Raw genomic sequence first — 19234 nt, forward strand, 5'->3', positions numbered from 1 at the left:
CAGGCATTCACGATGCGTGAGCACATCACCACCTTCATCGTATCGGCCTTGTGCTGGAGCTTCAAACAGACCTGATTGTCATGGCAGGGACCCTGGCAGTACTCGGTTAGGCTCTCCAGTGTCTGATTGATCAGGTTGACGTTGTACTGATTGATGTAGAGCCCAAGCAGACCCAGACGGCCTGTGGTAGATCCACAGATGCAGTCGAGGAATTGCAGCGTTTCACACACCAGATTGTAATTTGTCTTGTTATTTTGGCAGCGGAGAAAGTTCTGTTGGAAAAATATAGGAGGCTAATCACAAGTTTACACTTATTTGTAATATTGCAGTGCTTCTAGGTATCCTTTGACCCGAGCAACTATCAAGTGTGCGCAATGGTATGGCACAACATAGCTTATGCATCGCCTTCAGATTTTCCACACAGTCACGCCAGTTGGAAATGAAGAATAAAATGTTGGAAATCAAGAATGAAATGTTGAAACTATGTCGAAACAAAGTAAAGTACAACTGTGGTCAGCAAGGCGCAAAATGTACAGGAGCTACAATAACTTGTGTCATGCATAAAATGGTCTTAAATGATGACCTCTTCACCCTTTTAATGTCCAATCAAGGGACGACACACACACACATTGATGAATCGTCCTGCTTGTGAAACAGCGGGATGACAGTTTATAGCTGTGTCGGCATTCAAACCCAGGCTTGACAGCTTAGAGGCGAGTGGGCATATCTCTAGAGTCTAGGCCATCCCACCAGTCCCATATGATGACTGTCTTGGTGCTATTCATAAATAAATAAATAAATAAAAAGAAAAATACTTCGAGCTCATAATTGAAGAATAAACCTCAAGTGTTGTCATTATAATAGAAAAATGACATTCCATAAGAAATAAGTGAATTGAGCAATGCCGAATGGTATTAGGCCCGACTCACCTGCAGCTCCAAATTGTGGTTCTCACACAACAGCTGAAGGAACCGAAGCACAAGCTGGATGAGTTTTCCTGTCTCCCAAGTTGCTCGGCCTCGTCCATCCACCGACTCACTCAGTGGTGAATCGTGAGTAACAGAATCGTCACCTTCCATCCTAGAGAAAGCAGCTTGAGTTGCCGTCCCAGCTTCCTCCAGTTGTTGCCGCAAGGTGCACGTTAAACCTGACAAACGGCTCAACCCTGTCAGATGGGCACACAAGGTGAAAAGGAAAATAATTGAACATGTGTTATTATCCTTACTATTATCCTTATTGGTGATATTGTTATTGGTTCACGAGTTATCAAGTGACCACTATATTCGTCATGTGTGTGCGTCTGTCTGTCTGTGTGTGTGTGTGTGTCTGTCTGTCCGCAGCATAACTACCCGATGATATCATCAGATCTTGATGAAATTTGGGTGGGAGGTTGACATGATCTAGTTGTGTCCTCCCTAGAGTGGGCGTATTGCGCCCATTGTGGGCGGAGCAACGCCCGAAAAGATCTTTTCAGGGGGTAATCGAGTTCAAGCTACATCTTCTCCGAGGAAGTTGGTGGAATCTGACAGGGCTTTCGGTATTTGGTTAGGCCAATGTCACGTGTCTAGCCCCACGGAGCTCGATTTTTCATTTTCGCCCCAAGGTCAAGGTCACAAGGTCACGGAATTTAGAAAAGTCGATTTTTCATGGTTCTATTACATTGTTCGCTTCCTGATAGGGTGAAATGTCGTACATGATCTTATATTATCACATACATCATGAAATACAAGTTTTCCAACAAATTTCAGAATCTTCGACCTGACCTTTGAAGGTCACAAAGGTCAAATTTTCAAAGTTGTCGGAATCGAACCGAATTTTCGGTATTGTGTAGCTAACTAGTCTCGTAACAGATAATACATTCCTATTTATATATTTTCAATGCCGGTTTTGACCTTTGTCATTGAATACCACTAGCTCGTGAACCATCGTCGTCTCCTGACTTGTTCATACTATTATTATTTCATAATAACATTATTATAATTGTGCTATTATCATTATTGCCAATGCACCATTTTTAATGGAAAAAAATCCTCCAAAGATGAAATGATTAATGTACTGCTTCTTCTTCATGTGACATATGGATGTGCTATGTTCAGCACTTGTCTCCCATCGCACTTCAGCATGGTAATATTGTTATCATTAATATTATTACCTCCACCACCGAAGGTGTCTGTGAACAGGATATCTCAAAAAGTGGTGGACTGATTCAGACAAAGTTTGGTGGAGAGGTTGGTTGCATGACAAGGATGAAATTATTACTTTTTGGTGAAGATCCAGATCCAGATCTGGATACGAGAATTTTAAAAGTGATTCTTCACCATTGAGTGATCGGGCTAAAACCAATATATAGCACGATATCTCAAAAAGTTATGGACTGATTCAGACAAAACTTGGTGGATAGGTTGGGTGTGTGAGAAGGATGAATCGATTAGATTTTGGTTCAGGTCCGGATGCAGATCCTACCTATCAGTAGAATACAGAATGTAAACTGTTCAGCCTGGCGGATGTACGCTCTCTACCGAGTGCTGCAGCGGGAGATGGGGTTTTGCAATCACTTCTGTGTCTGTCCGGGCTGTAATGTTTTTACCATTTGAGTTTTGTGATCAAATATTCAACAAAGCTTTATTATGAGAAGATGAAGACAAATTAATAATTTTGTCAAAAGGTCAAAGGTCAGCATCATATAAAATAATCAATTTCCATCCAACTGACATGAAATTTTAATTTGGATACTGGCTCACTGAATTGGTTCACAAATTAAAAGCTAGAAGCAGATTGTTTTTTTTTTATATCTACAGCTTGAAGGGCAACACTGCATAAAATCATCAATTTTCATTTTGCATTTTTTATTTGAAACTATTTTCGTTATGTTGAGCATATGGAAGAAGAAGAAGACGACGTCTCAATACAAAGACATGGACGGGCTTTGCATTTTCAGATGCTTTCTAGTTACTTTTGTTTTTAGAAGTGGCATTGGAAAAATGCCACAATAAGCTATTTATACATCTTAACATGGCATTTGTTCAAGGAGGAAAAACCCCATGGGGATCGGGGATAATATCTTACTATAATTCACCAAATGTCCGTCCGTCCGTCCGTCTGTCTGTCTGTTTGAAGGTACCGCAAAAACGGCTGAACCTATCGCAACGATATTTTGGGTGGGTAATCCTAGGACCCACTGGAGTAAAATAGGCTATATTGTTTTCCAAGTTTTCCAATTTTCCCAAACACAATGGAATAATATTTACCGATATGAACAGTGATGTGGCTTTTGTTGAAATTCTATGTACCAGGAGAGAGCAGATCGACTCCTGACGAACTCTTCCTATATAAACGTGCGGCTCCGAAGTAACACGGCAGCGTGTGTAAAGCGACTGAGAAACAGGTGTAGCGGCTGCTTCCGTTTTGCAGAATTCAATCTTTTTTTCAAAATGGGTGCCATGTACTGTTTAGATTTTGATGATTTGCGTGTGATATGATTTAACGGATGTTTATATGAATCATTTAAAATAAAAAAGCCTTCAATTTCTGATATTTTGCCTTTTAATTTGGGCCTCCCAATTGAAGCCCCGCCCTTAGGGCGTGTACCGTTGCTAGTTAGTATTAATATTGTTTTGTAAAAAGATTAATATTATGTTATCATGATTGTTATTACTTTTGTTATTAGAAGTGGCCTTAGGAAATTGCCAAAATAAGCTATTTATATACCTCAACACATTTCACCCAAGGCAGAAAACCCCCTTGGAGAAGTGGAGGGGGGCATATTAAGTCTCTACAACCTCCATAGAGTGACCTTCAGTCCTCCTGTCAAGTTTGGTTGACATTGGATATAAGTAACGACTGAATGTATCGCGGTCAGACAGATAGACAACAAATTGCGCATTTTAGTACGATTGGAAAGTTGTACATCAAGGATGAGATACAAGTCACTAAAAATCTTTGCGCTTAGGTTGGGGTTTAGAAGAGGATATAGTACTGGGTGTCCTCGCTTAACATCGTCCTGCTTAATGTTGCATCGTTATAAACGTGTTTTTTTAATAATGTTTATAATACCAAGGCTTCAAAGAACGTAGTCATTATTTACCTATGACTCGCTATTACATCGTTGAGATAAATTCATTTCTTATGAGGTAAATTGATCCATTTAACATCATTTCACTTAACGCCATGGTTTTCCAGAACGTGACCACTACGTTAACCAATGACCAAGTGGATGTGCATGTGGTCCCAGAACAACCGCTACGACAGAGCAATCTCACTTTGCTTGCGTAGTGCCTGTCGCATCAAGCAAGCATGCTCCTCCTCACGTGTTGAAGACAGCTCTGAATCAGGTGTGGTCAATCCCAAAGCAGCACCAGATTTTATCTCTTGTTCAGCAGCAGCGATCTGCTGGTGCAGTCGCTGGAAGCAAGACTCTGCACGATGTTCCTCAGACAGGAGATGGTAGAACGATAGCTGCCAGACGGAGGAGGTAAGAGAGAAGAGGTAAGACGCTGCAAAAATGCACTGAAAAATGCACCTTTAAGCCAAACTATCATTGCATGTCTTGCTCACCTGTATTGGTGTGTTGCCACCCTCAAGGAGGGCTATTCCCAGTATGATGCTTTCCTTGAAAACTCGGTCACTCTTGGTGCCTGTAATAAGGTCAATGACGAGGCATGATGCTCCACGCTCATCCAGGTGAATCTGGATGTCAGCCTGTTTCCACTGATTTGCGAGTAATGGCTTTGTACAACCTGGCATACACACCAATGGTTCAACACCTTTGTAAATCGACATTGTCACAGATTTTAATTATTTGTAATATTTACAGTGGTCGACATGCACATACATGTGCATGCACAAACAGAAGTTGCTGGAGGCTTTGTCAGGACCAGGTCCATAAGAGAGGATTTACCATTTGTAGACATACAAGTTGGTAAGTTATCATTAAATATACTCAAACATTTTAAAGGGGTTCATCTGATCATATGCTCGTGAAAGTCGACATATATCTGGCTAATTTCAGAGAGTTGCTCAACGCCAGAGATCTAGCATTTCACTCAAGCAGATTGGCAGGACTGGTCTCCCATCGCACTTCAGCACTGGTCTCCCATCGCACTCTTCAGGACTGGTCTCCCATCGCACTCTTCGGGACTGGTCTCCCATCGCACTCTTCGGGACTGGTCTCCGATCGCACTCTTCGGGACTGGTCTCCCATCGCACTCTTCAGGACTGGTCTCCAATCGCACTTGAGGACTGGTCTCCCATCGCACTCTTCAGGACTGGTCTCCAATCGCACTTGAGGACTGGTCTCCCATCGCACTCTTCAGGACTGGTCTCCAATCGCACTTGAGGACTGGTCTCCCATCGCACTCTTCAGGACTGGTCTCCAATCGCACTTGAGGACTGGTCTCCCATCGCACTCTTCAGGACTGGTCTCCAATCGCACTTGAGGACTGGTCTCCCATCGCACTCTTCAGGACTGGTCTCCCATCGCACTCTTCGGGACTGGTCTCCGATCGCACTCTTCGGGACTGGTCTCCCATCGCACTCTTCAGGACTGGTCTCCAATCGCACTTGAGGACTGGTCTCCCATCGCACTCTTCAGGACTGGTCTCCAATCGCACTTGAGGACTGGTCTCCCATCGCACTCTTCAGGACTGGTCTCCAATCGCACTTGAGGACTGGTCTCCCATCGCACTCTTCAGGACTGGTCTCCAATCGCACTTGAGGACTGGTCTCCCATCGCACTCTTCAGGACTGGTCTCCAATCGCACTTGAGGACTGGTCTCCCATCGCACTCTTCAGGACTGGTCTCCAATCGCACTTGAGGACTGGTCTCCCATCGCACTCTTCAGGACTGGTCTCCAATCGCACTTGAGGACTGGTCTCCCATCGCACTCTTCAGGACTGGTCTCCAATCGCACTTGAGGACTGGTCTCCCATCGCACTCTTCAGGACTGGTCTCCAATCGCACTTGAGGACTGTTCTCCCATCGCACTCTTCAGGACTGGTCTCCAATCGCACTTGAGGACTGGTCTCCCATCGCACTCTTCAGGACTGGTCTCCAATCGCACTTGAGGACTGGTCTCCCATCGCACTCTTCAGGACTGGTCTCCAATCGCACTTGAGGACTGGTCTCCCATCGCACTCTTCAGGACTGGTCTCCAATCGCACTTGAGGACTGGTCTCCCATCGCACTCTTCAGGACTGGTCTCCAATCGCACTTGAGGACTGGTCTCCCATCGCACTCTTCAGGACTGGTCTCCAATCGCACTTGAGGACTGGTCTCCCATCGCACTCTTCAGGACTGGTCTCCAATCGCACTTGAGGACTGGTCTCCCATCGCACTCTTCAGGACTGGTCTCCAATCGCACTTGAGGACTGGTCTCCCATCGCACTCTTCAGGACTGGTCTCCAATCGCACTTGAGGACTGGTCTCCCATCGCACTCTTCAGGACTGGTCTCCAATCGCACTTGAGGACTGGTCTCCCATCGCACTCTTCAGGACTGGTCTCCAATCGCACTTGAGGACTGGTCTCCCATCGCACTCTTCAGGACTGGTCTCCAATCGCACTTGAGGACTGGTCTCCCATCGCACTCTTCAGGACTGGTCTCCAATCGCACTTGAGGACTGGTCTCCCATCGCACTCTTCAGGACTGGTCTCCAATCGCACTTGAGGACTGGTCTCCCATCGCACTCTTCAGGACTGGTCTCCAATCGCACTTGAGGACTGGTCTCCCATCGCACTCTTCAGGACTGGTCTCCAATCGCACTTGAGGACTGGTCTCCCATCGCACTCTTCAGGACTGGTCTCCAATCGCACTTGAGGACTGGTCTCCCATCGCACTCTTCAGGACTGGTCTCCAATCGCACTTGAGGACTGGTCTCCCATCGCACTCTTCAGGACTGGTCTCCAATCGCACTTGAGGACTGGTCTCCCATCGCACTCTTCAGGACTGGTCTCCAATCGCACTTGAGGACTGGTCTCCCATCGCACTCTTCAGGACTGGTCTCCAATCGCACTTGAGGACTGGTCTCCCATCGCACTCTTCAGGACTGGTCTCCAATCGCACTTGAGGACTGGTCTCCCATCGCACTCTTCAGGACTGGTCTCCAATCGCACTTGAGGACTGGTCTCCCATCGCACTCTTCAGGACTGGTCTCCAATCGCACTTGAGGACTGGTCTCCCATCGCACTCTTCAGGACTGGTCTCCAATCGCACTTGAGGACTGGTCTCCCATCGCACTCTTCAGGACTGGTCTCCAATCGCACTTGAGGACTGGTCTCCCATCGCACTCTTCAGGACTGGTCTCCAATCGCACTTGAGGACTGGTCTCCCATCGCACTCTTCAGGACTGGTCTCCAATCGCACTTGAGGACTGGTCTCCCATCGCACTCTTCAGGACTGGTCTCCAATCGCACTTGAGGACTGGTCTCCCATCGCACTTCAGGACTGGTCTCCAATCGCACTTGAGGACTGGTCTCCCATCGCACTCTTCAGGACTGGTCTCCAATCGCACTTGAGGACTGGTCTCCCATCGCACTCTTCAGGACTGGTCTCCAATCGCACTTGAGGACTGGTCTCCCATCGCACTTGAGGACTGGTCTCCCATCGCACTCTTCAGGACTGGTCTCCAATCGCACTTGAGGACTGGTCTCCCATCGCACTCTTCAGGACTGGTCTCCAATCGCACTTGAGGACTGGTCTCCCATCGCACTCTTCAGGACTGGTCTCCAATCGCACTTGAGGACTGGTCTCCCATCGCACTCTTCAGGACTGGTCTCCAATCGCACTTGAGGACTGGTCTCCCATCGCACTCTTCAGGACTGGTCTCCAATCGCACTTGAGGACTGGTCTCCCATCGCACTCTTCAGGACTGGTCTCCAATCGCACTTGAGGACTGGTCTCCCATCGCACTCTTCAGGACTGGTCTCCAATCGCACTTGAGGACTGGTCTCCCATCGCACTCTTCAGGACTGGTCTCCAATCGCACTTGAGGACTGGTCTCCCATCGCACTTCAGCACTGGTCTCCCATCGCACTTCAGCACTTGTCTCCCATCGCACTTCAGCACTGGTCTCCCATCGCACTTCAGCACTGGTCTCCCATCGCACTTCAGCACTGGTCTCCCATCGCACTTCAGCACTGGTCTCCCATCGCACTTCAGCACTGGTCTCCCATCGCACTTCAGCACTGGTCTCCCATCGCACTTCAGCACTGGTCTCCCATCGCACTTCAGCACTGGTCTCCCATCGCACTTCAGCACTGGTCTCCCATCGCACTTCAGCACTGGTCTCCCATCGCACTTCAGCACTGGTCTCCCATCGCACTTCAGCACTGGTCTCCCATCGCACTTCAGCACTGGTCTCCCATCGCACTTCAGGACTGGTCTCCCATCGCACTTCAGGACTGGTCTCCCATCTCACTTCAGGACTGGTCTCCCATCGCACTTCAGGACTGGTCTCCCATCGCACTTCAGGACTGGTCTCCCATCGCACTTCAGGACTGGTCTCCCATCGCACTTCAGGACTGGTCTCCCATCGCACTTCAGGACTGGTCTCCCATCGCACTTCAGGACTGGTCTCCCATCGCACTTCAGGACTGGTCTCCCATCGCACTTCAGGACTGGTCTCCCATCGCACTTCAGGACTGGTCTCCCATCGCACTTCAGGACTGGTCTCCCATCGCACTTCAGGACTGGTCTCCCATCGCACTTCAGGACTGGTCTCCCATCGCACTTCAGGACTGGTCTCCCATCGCACTTCAGGACTGGTCTCCCATCGCACTTCAGGACTGGTCTCCCATCGCACTTCAGGACTGGTCTCCCATCGCAATTCAATGCTGGTCTCCCATCGCACTTCAGTGCTGGTCTCCCATCGCACTTCAGTACTGGTCTCCCATCGCACTTCAGTACTGGTCTCCCATCGCACTTCAGGACTGGTCTCCCATCGCACTTCAGGACTGGTCTCCCATCGCACTTCAGGACTGGTCTCCCATCGCACTTCAGGACTGGTCTCCCATCGCACTTCAGGACTGGTCTCCCATCGCACTTCAGGACTGGTCTCCCATCGCACTTCAGGACTGGTCTCCCATCGCACTTCAGGACTGGTCTCCCATCGCACTTCAGGACTGGTCTCCCATCGCACTTCAGGACTGGTCTCCCATCGCACTTCAGGACTGGTCTCCCATCGCACTTCAGGACTGGTCTCCCATCGCACTTCAGGACTGGTCTCCCATCGCACTTCAGGACTGGTCTCCCATCGCACTTCAGGACTGGTCTCCCATCGCACTTCAGGACTGGTCTCCCATCGCACTTCAGGACTGGTCTCCCATCGCACTTCAGGACTGGTCTCCCATCGCACTTCAGGACTGGTCTCCCATCGCACTTCAGGACTGGTCTCCCATCGCACTTCAGGACTGGTCTCCCATCGCACTTCAGGACTGGTCTCCCATCGCACTTCAGGACTGGTCTCCCATCGCACTTCAGGACTGGTCTCCCATCGCACTTCAGGACTGGTCTCCCATCGCACTTCAGGACTGGTCTCCCATCGCACTTCAGGACTGGTCTCCCATCGCACTTCAGGACTGGTCTCCCATCGCACTTCAGGACTGGTCTCCCATCGCACTTCAGGACTGGTCTCCCATCGCACTTCAGGACTGGTCTCCCATCGCACTTCAGGACTGGTCTCCCATCGCACTTCAGGACTGGTCTCCCATCGCACTTCAGGACTGGTCTCCCATCGCACTTCAGGACTGGTCTCCCATCGCACTTCAGGACTGGTCTCCCATCGCACTTCAGGACTGGTCTCCCATCGCACTTCAGGACTGGTCTCCCATCGCACTTCAGGACTGGTCTCCCATCGCACTTCAGGACTGGTCTCCCATCGCACTTCAGGACTGGTCTCCCATCGCACTTCAGGACTGGTCTCCCATCGCACTTCAGGACTGGTCTCCCATCGCACTTCAGGACTGGTCTCCCATCGCACTTCAGGACTGGTCTCCCATCGCACTTCAGGACTGGTCTCCCATCGCACTTCAGGACTGGTCTCCCATCGCACTTCAGGACTGGTCTCCCATCGCACTTCAGGACTGGTCTCCCATCGCACTTCAGGACTGGTCTCCCATCGCACTTCAGGACTGGTCTCCCATCGCACTTCAGGACTGGTCTCCCATCGCACTTCAGGACTGGTCTCCCATCGCACTTCAGGACTGGTCTCCCATCGCACTTCAGGACTGGTCTCCCATCGCACTTCAGGACTGGTCTCCCATCGCACTTCAGGACTGGTCTCCCATCGCACTTCAGGACTGGTCTCCCATCGCACTTCAGGACTGGTCTCCCATCGCACTTCAGGACTGGTCTCCCATCGCACTTCAGGACTGGTCTCCCATCGCACTTCAGGACTGGTCTCCCATCGCACTTCAGGACTGGTCTCCCATCGCACTTCAGGACTGGTCTCCCATCGCACTTCAGGACTGGTCTCCCATCGCACTTCAGGACTGGTCTCCCATCGCACTTCAGGACTGGTCTCCCATCGCACTTCAGGACTGGTCTCCCATCGCACTTCAGGACTGGTCTCCCATCGCACTTCAGGACTGGTCTCCCATCGCACTTCAGGACTGGTCTCCCATCGCACTTCAGGACTGGTCTCCCATCGCACTTCAGGACTGGTCTCCCATCGCACTTCAGGACTGGTCTCCCATCGCACTTCAGGACTGGTCTCCCATCGCACTTCAGGACTGGTCTCCCATCGCACTTCAGGACTGGTCTCCCATCGCACTTCAGGACTGGTCTCCCATCGCACTTCAGGACTGGTCTCCCATCGCACTTCGGCACTGGTCTCCCATCGCACTTCGGCACTGGTCTCCCATCGCACTTCGGCACTGGTCTCCCATCGCACTTCGGCACTGGTCTCCCATCGCACTTCAGTACTGGTCTCCCATCGCACTTCAGGACTGGTCTCCCATCGCACTTCAGGACTGGTCTCCCATCGCACTTCGGTACTGGTCTCCCATCGCACTTCGGTACTGGTCTCCCATCGCACTTCGGCACTGGTCTCCCATCGCACTTCGGCACTGGTCTCCCATCGCACTTCAGCACTGGTCTCCCATCGCACTTCAGTACTAGTCTCCCATCGCACTTCAGGACTGGTCTCCCATTGCACTTCAGGACTGGTCTCCCATCGCACTTCAGGACTGGTCTCCCATCGCACTTCAGGACTGGTCTCCCATCGCACTTCAGGACTGGTCTCCCATCGCACTTCAGGACTGGTCTCCCATCGCACTTCAGGACTGGTCTCCCATATGTTAACTGCCCCTGATGTTAACTGAACCTGGGAATTGTTCCACAGAAACCTGCTCTCTCTTATGCACAGATTCATCCCATGTCATCTTCAATTATCCTACCCATTTGCCCACCCATATGGTAAACTGAATCCTGTGGTGAGGCAGTTGCTCTGAAATGACAAACGTTCTCTTGGTGGAAGGCAAATCCGACCAGTCAATCTCACTGCATTCCAAAAAGTCCACAACAAGTGTGTGCCCACTCTTGGAAGAGCCAGAAAGCAACATCTGTCCAACCTCAAAAATGAACTTTCAAACTTATCTCCCTCCTCCAAAACCTGGTGGCACCTTGTTCAGTCTGTCTCTGGAATATTCTCTGCTTCCATCCCTTCCCTCTCTTCAAATGACAGCACATCCGACTCTGCTCGAGAGAAGGCTGAATCCTTCAATTCTGTGTTTGCTTCCCAATCTTGTATTCCAAACCCTTCACTCTCAGTACCCATCCATCCCTGTCGGACCCATCTGCTTCTGGACTCTGTTTTTGCACCTGAGAAGGTGAAGAAGGTTCTTTCAACCCTCGACTCTGATTTCTGCTACTGGACCGGACGGCATCAGCTCACGTTTCCTAAAAACCTGCTCTGCTTGTCTTACACATCCTCTTTTGCCTATGCCACCCTATTATTTGCACTAGATTATCTTCCATCTGCCTTGGTATTCCACCATTACTGCACTACATAAGAAGGTGCAAAAACTGATCCCCTCAACTATAGACTGAGCATACTTCCAATCATCAGCAAGATATGGGAATCCATCATCACAGTTGATATTAAAATTTTCTTTTTCTCCAACAACCTCATCTCAGATCACCAATTTGGATTAGGACCAGGTCAGTCCACCTTGGACATGCTGCTTCTACTCACCAAACAATGGATGGAGGCCCTCAATGTCAGACATGAGATCAGGGCCGTCTCTCTGAACATATATCGTGTTTTTGATACAGTCGAGCAGCCTGCCTTGCTCTTCAGACTCTCTGCCGATGGCATATAAGGTCAACCCCACACATGGCTTACTGATTTCCTCTACTTTCGTAGCCGTGTGGCACTCAACGGAATCCTTTCATCCCCTCTCCATGTCAAAGCTGGAGTGTCCCAAGGCCCAGTCCTATTCCTCATCTTCATCAATGATCTATCTGACACTCTGAAAATCCTCTTTATCTATTTGCTGATGACTACACTTTCTGCTGTGACATCCCTAATCCTACAGATAGGCAGGCTGCAGCCTCTTCCATCTCTTCAGACCTTGAAAATTCACCAGCTGGTCAAACACTTGGAATAGGTCTTTCAATCCTGGCAAATCTCACACTCTCACTATCTCTTTCCGTAAGGACCGTCGGGCAAACCCCTCCCCACCCCCATATACTTTCTTAACAATCCTTTTGTAGAGGTTCAGTCAGTCAAACTTTTGGCTCTCACTATCAGGAATGATCTTTCTTGGGCAAACCACATTTCAACATTTGACTCCAAAGCCAACCACCAACTGGGCATCCTCAGTCATACAAAGTCCTTTCTTGGCACAAATAAAACCCAATCCACCTACAAGGCCTTCATCCGCAGCTTTATGGAGTACTGCTCTCCCCTCCAGGCTGGTTCCTCTGCTCACATCTTGCTCAACTTGACACCGTGAAATCAAAGCCTTTAAGATTATTGGAATCTCCTACAATGAAGCCGAGTTTATGAGAATCTCCTACTAAGTCACACAAACAAATCGGTGGAGTCTGTCTTCCACCACCTCCTTTTTGGTCTTGTACCCTCTGCTCTTTCTGTGCTTTGTATCCTCGCCTCTTTATTCCCCCAGGGTTCTGTAGGGATGACACAGTCCACCATCAACCCTCTTATAGTAAAACTACATAAATCCAGGACCACTGCTCACCTCCAATCATTCCTTCCTTTTTTCCTGCCTGTGAAATCAACTTCCACATCCTCTTCACCCTCATTCTTCCCTCCAGGTCTTAAAGACAGCTGTTCACCACCATATCAGATCGTACCCAATCCAAAACAATGATCTTTTCTACCCTCGTTCACCCCACCCCAATCCCTCCTAAGTTTCCTTGTCCATGCATGTGTTTTGTGTCCTGTTTTTGTCTGTTACATCCTGATACGTTCTGTGAGCTAGCTCTTCAACGAGCCTCGACTGTTTACAAAAAAGGGAAAGAAAAAAAAAAAGCTTGCACACTATCCTTGTTATGGGATTGTAAAATTACAACTTTGCCAATCTGGAAAATTGGACAAAAGTTGAAATATTAAAGGTTCAGCCAACTGGTCCTGCATTTCATCACCTTGAGAAACACCACTGAATTGTTGGGGTAACACTGCAAGGTTAACTCTATATAAAGCAACAAATAAACAGCAAGTAGATGCACAACAAAAAAATGTGCAACAACTCGTTTCCACTTTGTGCTTTGGTTTGCAAACAAACCTTGGATTCCACTTCCTGCTGTATTCTTATTCTCTCCATAGTAGATGCAGAGCAAGTTGTTGTAGAGGCCTTGTCCCTGTTAAAGCAAGTGTTTCATGCAAAATATATTGCTTGACATTTTCATCACACTATAGTGAAATACAAGTACAAAAAGTTTTAATTAAAACAAAAGCCTCGTCGATGTTACACAATGCCTAGATGCAGCTGTGCCTATAACGTCGATGTTATAAGCACAGGACATTCCTATTGATTCGATTACTTGATGTTATTTTTGTGCAAAGTGAAAATATATCTCGGCAATTTCCCGTGTGTGGCGACGAATTTTTAATATATCTCGGCATTTTCCAGTCTGTTATTTTGGGCGGTGTATGACTGACCATGCCACGATTTAAAATATATATATATCTCAATGGACTTGAAGTTGCAGGCCTTTGAGAATTCATTTCGTTCTATAAAGGGCAACTTTCATCGGATTTTCTTCCCGTTTTTTTTCAACCGAGTCTAAAACTATGTTAGCGACTGTGAAAAATGAAATGATATATCGAATTTGATTTGAAATAAAACTGTGTGAGAGAGGAAGACACCACGGGCCTACAAAACAGGCCTCAAAGCTATGCGAGTTAATAAAATGGTGGATATTTGTTTATATGAAGCCTCTCCCAAAATGGGTGGAGCTATGGTTCCCAGAATGGGTGGAGCTTCGAGGTTTTGTCTTCTCTGCAAGAACAAGAAGAAGAAGAAGAAGAACAACAACAACAACAGCAGAGGGCACTCTATGAGCAGCGTCTGCGACGCGGCTAATAATAATTGGACGGTAGCCCTTTTGCCATTAAATGCCATCTGATCCATGCTGGCACAAAATCTATTCAAAAAAATTTGTCGTTTTGTCGAGGTGCCTGGAGGGGGTGTTTGATTATAACGCTTGGAGTCATTCAGAGGGTAGCAAAGGAAGCAATTCAAACTTCAGAAAACAAAACAAAAGATAATTAGAAAGCACTTCAATGTGCAAAGCCCATCTGCGTCCGCTTTGTACTCGACAAAACTTGACAAAAACCACAGTTTAAAAAAATTTCACATTGTATTAATTTGTCTTCTCCATATTCTCATGATGGTTTGTTGAAGATTTGATGACAAATGTTAAAAGTTATGGCCTGGGCAGACGGACAGACACACAAACAAGCGATTGCAAATGGCCGTCTCACGCTGCGCCGGGAGATGTGTTGATTACAAAAAATAATCAGAAACATGAGTTTTTTTCACTTTACATCCTTATATGGAAATTAAAAACATAACGCATCATTCAACTTAAAGTGCAACTTAACGAATTTCCCAGAAATATATGTGGATGCAGCCATGTCTCATCTTTGTGGGTTCATGATTGGATGACAAATATAATTACCTCAAACATTTCAGAAGAAAACAAAAACCTGAGACAGTGGTCAAAAGTAGTTTCACTTATAAACAGGAAGTTTGTTATACACGACTTGAATGGCATATTTATGTTTTATCGAGAGAGAGTAAATAATTTATAGATTGGTTCTGTCGGTGCAATTGCAGCACCAGTCAAATCCCTGCACGATGAAGAGTGCCTTCCTCTAAGTGAGGGGCCGTGCTGACAGAATGGCCTATAGGAAGGCAAACTCTCCTCCAAGCCATTTCGTTTGGGTTTGAATCCCTAGCCAAGTATTAATTGTCATCCTGGTGTTTCACAGGCAGGGTGATTCATCAATGTGTGTGCCGTCACTCGGTTGGATGTTACACTGGTGTCCCATGTGCCGGCCTTCGTTGGTGGGCATTATGTATCCCATGGTGTCCTTCATGAATAGAAGGGCTCAGTCCTCACCTTTTCAATGGATTGCAAGCCCAAACAAAAGCAAATGCTTGTGTTACTACTTGTGGTTCCAGAAATGTTTATGAGGGCAGCGTACTCGGGTTGAGGGAATCACGGGGAGTGCCTCAGTTTCATAGGACGGCCATCCAAGCAAAAGTGATGATAAAACACTTTAGAGAACTGAATATCATCAACAAATAGTACAAATAGCGAGGGGAACACTCATTGCTCAGTGTCGGAGTGACGTGTTCCAGAGAATGGGGAATTATTGGGAAGTCTTTCAGCAGAATCAATGCTCAATATTGTGTTGTGGAGCAATGAGCAGACATCCTGTAGCATCAAAATAAGGAAATCGTTTTGTGGAGTCACGGAGTCCATTGTTCAAATCTGATGCGAATGTGGGATGTGTTGGAACTCCACTTACAGGCTCGACGACGACTACACAACTTGAAATATTGAGGGATGTGTTATGTGTCCTTTTTTTGAGGGATTGAGGGATTGGAATCATTGGTCTGATTCCAATGATTCAGAATCATTGGAATCTCCCACGATGAAGCTATCTCTGAGGGCCTTTCACTCACTCACCGCAGGCAGGTAGGTGGTCTTTCTGTCTTCTACCGACTCCTCTCCGGCCTTGCTCCCCCAGCTCTCTCTGTGCTCTGTCCCCCAAATATTCCTACAGGTCGCACAAGATCTGCCAGCCACCCTCTGATGGTTAAACTGCCTAAATCTCGGCTCTCTGCTCACCTTCACTCTTTCATTCCTCTTTTCTCCCGCCTCTGGAACAAACTCCCACACTCCCTCAATCCCACTCCTCCCTCCAGGTCTTCAAAACAGCTGTTCACCACCATCTCATATCTTCCCCCATCCAAAACCTTGATCTTTTCTACCCCCACTAATTCACCCCAGATCCACCTCGTTTGAAATTCCAACTTCTTTCCTGGAAGTCCTGGCAGTGTCCATATGTTTTATACCTCTCCCACCCCCCCCCCCCCCTTCCCATGCCTCCCCCCAAAGCCCTCTCCCTCCCACAGTTCTCTCGATGTCTCCATGTCTCTCGGTCCCTGCTCTCAAATGTTGTGTTTGTGTCCTTCCCCCTCTCTCCCCATCTTGTCTACCGCTCCCGATGTTATTTGTTTTATGTGTCTGTTTGTCTTTCTGTGTGATTAAAGTTCGCTCTTGCACGAGCCTCGATCTTGTATACAAAAAAAAAAAAAAAAAAAAAAAAAAAGTGAATAATGACGGAAAATACTATTTCCAAACTCTTAAAACCCAAACCCCAGTGAGGATTTCACAAGATGGATCGGCAAGGAGATACGTGGGTGCACATCAACATTTTAAAAGATCGATTGATAGCAACTACATAATTAGCGACTGAGTTGTATATGCGTCTTACTTTGTCATCAAGGGAAGGCTCACTGGAAATCATATCCCTCAGAGTCTGCAGAATCTTCAGGCAAAGTTCCTCGTTCTGTTTGTGTAGGTGCATTGTGTGTGCAATGAGCCTGAAACAAAAGATAGAGGCCCACCAAGGCACCATTAGTGTTGGGAAGGTCTCAGGTTTTTCTTCTTCTCTCCTACTCTGAATCCCTCCTCCACCTCTCAGAACCATTTCAATATGCTTCCTTAAAGAAGAATTAAGGAATTTATATGGTAGAAGCCATAAATATCTTTATTGGACCCTCGACAAAGCTATAACCTTTATGCATCAAAACCCACTTTGGATCATTCATACTGTTTATTCATCCAATATACATTTGATTGTTGATCTCCATGGGGAAAGCTTATGTAAAACTGGTACTCAGAACATTCTCACCAAGGATGAAAATCTTCTCAAACTGGCAGACTCACCTGGAAATAAATCCCCCATTGCTGACGAGTTTCCGAGCCTCTGTGGTCTCAGGGAAAAGAAGCTCTGGTTGATGGAGGACACTCACCAAAACAGAGTTCTCAGCCAGGATCAGAGAATGCATGCTTCCCTCCAACTTCACCACAATTTCCTGAAAGCCAGCACAAGCCATACAACACAGCTTTGGACAATTATGAACAAATTTCAAACAAAGTTATTAAACTGGAGCAAAGTCGATGTCTCGCTGCCGCAAATCCCCACACTTCCCACCAAAAGCAAAGTTGAACTGGAATGGCACTCGGTAGAGTGCATACCGCTGTCAGATTGAACAGTTTATGTTTTGTATCCCACTGATAGGCCGGATCTGGATTCCGACCTGAACCAAGATCTAATCAGCTTATTCTTGTCATCTAACCAGCTCGTCCACCAAGTTTAGTCATAACTCCTGCATAAATTTTTTTAATATCATGTTATATATCGCTCAAAGGTGAAGAATCACTTAAAAATTAAATAATTCTCGTATCCGAATCCATTTTCAGATCTTTAGCAAAATCGAATCGATTCGCCATTGTCACGCATCCAACCTCTCCACCAACTTTTGTCCAAATCCGTCCACAATTTTTTGAGATATCCTGCTTTGTATCGTTTTTGGCCCGTTCTCCTGATGGTGAAGAATCACTTTAAAAATTCTACTAGCCGGATCCGAATCTGGATCTTCACCAAAATCTAATAATTTCATCCTTGTCACATACGCTATATCACTGCCAAATTTCGTCCAAATCCGTCAACAACTTTTTGAAACATCTTGTTCACAAACAAACAAAGACAGACAGGGGTGAAAACAACCGCCATCCACCTTCGGTGGCGGAGGTAAAGTTGGCAAAACGTCACACCAGGAATTAACCAATATCAAATTTGGAGTTAATTTTTCTTCCATTTTATCCTCTGTGACCGAGAGTCCCCACTGCTTGGGGCATGAACCAGGGGTAAAATCCAAAAAAATCGTTACATAGTTTTCATGTGCCCCCCAATGTTGATTGCAGATGCAAAGTCCAATTTGAAAATGTGTACGTAATTACATTTGTCGGTATTTGACATTTTGACGCAGAGGGCAGGGCCAAAAATGATGCTCTTGCACCACATTACCATGTAGTGATCACAACTACCAAGTTTGTTAAATTTCTGCACAACCGCTTAGGAGGATATAGTGTGACGGACAGACAGACGATCACAATATTTCCGTCTTTTTCAAAAAGGGTGGGGATATAATGACAAACAATATCAACTTCATCAAAGTAAAACACTAATTATTGCCCTCCAACCTGAAGACGGTCGACGAGGTGTCTGTAATCACGTCCCAAGGATGCAAAGGTGTCTCTGCAGACATTGCCGCGTGCAGAATTGCGCCAGCTGAGCGCAGTTCGCTGCACCAGCATTTGCTGATTACGGTGGAAGATCTCAGCAATTTGGTTCTCCAGGTCCACTGGGATGGCAATGCTGCGGTTTTTGGCTGCATAGGACGGGAGCGGGGGGGGGGGGGGGGAGGGGGGGAAACAACAAAATAAGCCTCCTGAAAAAGTTTTTTTTTTAAAGGCTGCAGGCTCATACCCAGAGTTGTAGCTCTGGAATGTCAGAGGTGAAGCCGAGTTCAAAAACAGCCAGGTAGCAGCGATTTCATTGTACAAAACATGAACAGACTGCTGAGGCTTGCACTTTATCCTTCATCTTTCCAATTGGGAAAATCGCAAACGTCAATGCAGTATACAAGAGGGCTTCCAACGTTTTCCTCCCATAATAAAGGAATTATTGGAC

The 19234-nt window shown here is 47.2% G+C and overlaps 1 protein-coding gene across 1 annotated transcript in view; it reads right to left on the reverse strand.

Annotated features, from left to right (window-relative positions):
* LOC137437571 (inositol 1,4,5-trisphosphate-gated calcium channel ITPR1) overlaps positions 1-19234 on the reverse strand; it is a 188895-nt gene that overhangs the window by 24638 nt on the left and 145023 nt on the right. The window contains exons 36-43 of the mRNA XM_078766065.1: positions 18745-18932; positions 17425-17573; positions 16970-17078; positions 13743-13818; positions 4555-4736; positions 4260-4455; positions 930-1165; positions 72-272 (exon numbers count right to left, since the gene is read on the reverse strand). Coding sequence (XP_078622191.1) covers positions 72-272; positions 930-1165; positions 4260-4455; positions 4555-4736; positions 13743-13818; positions 16970-17078; positions 17425-17573; positions 18745-18932 — 1337 coding nt within the window. The remainder of the gene's footprint in view (positions 1-71; positions 273-929; positions 1166-4259; positions 4456-4554; positions 4737-13742; positions 13819-16969; positions 17079-17424; positions 17574-18744; positions 18933-19234) is intronic.

Source organism: Myxine glutinosa, chromosome 12 (genome assembly GCF_964187855.1).
Source record: "Myxine glutinosa chromosome 12, kmMyxGlut1.1, whole genome shotgun sequence".
NCBI lineage: Eukaryota > Metazoa > Chordata > Myxini > Myxiniformes > Myxinidae > Myxine > Myxine glutinosa.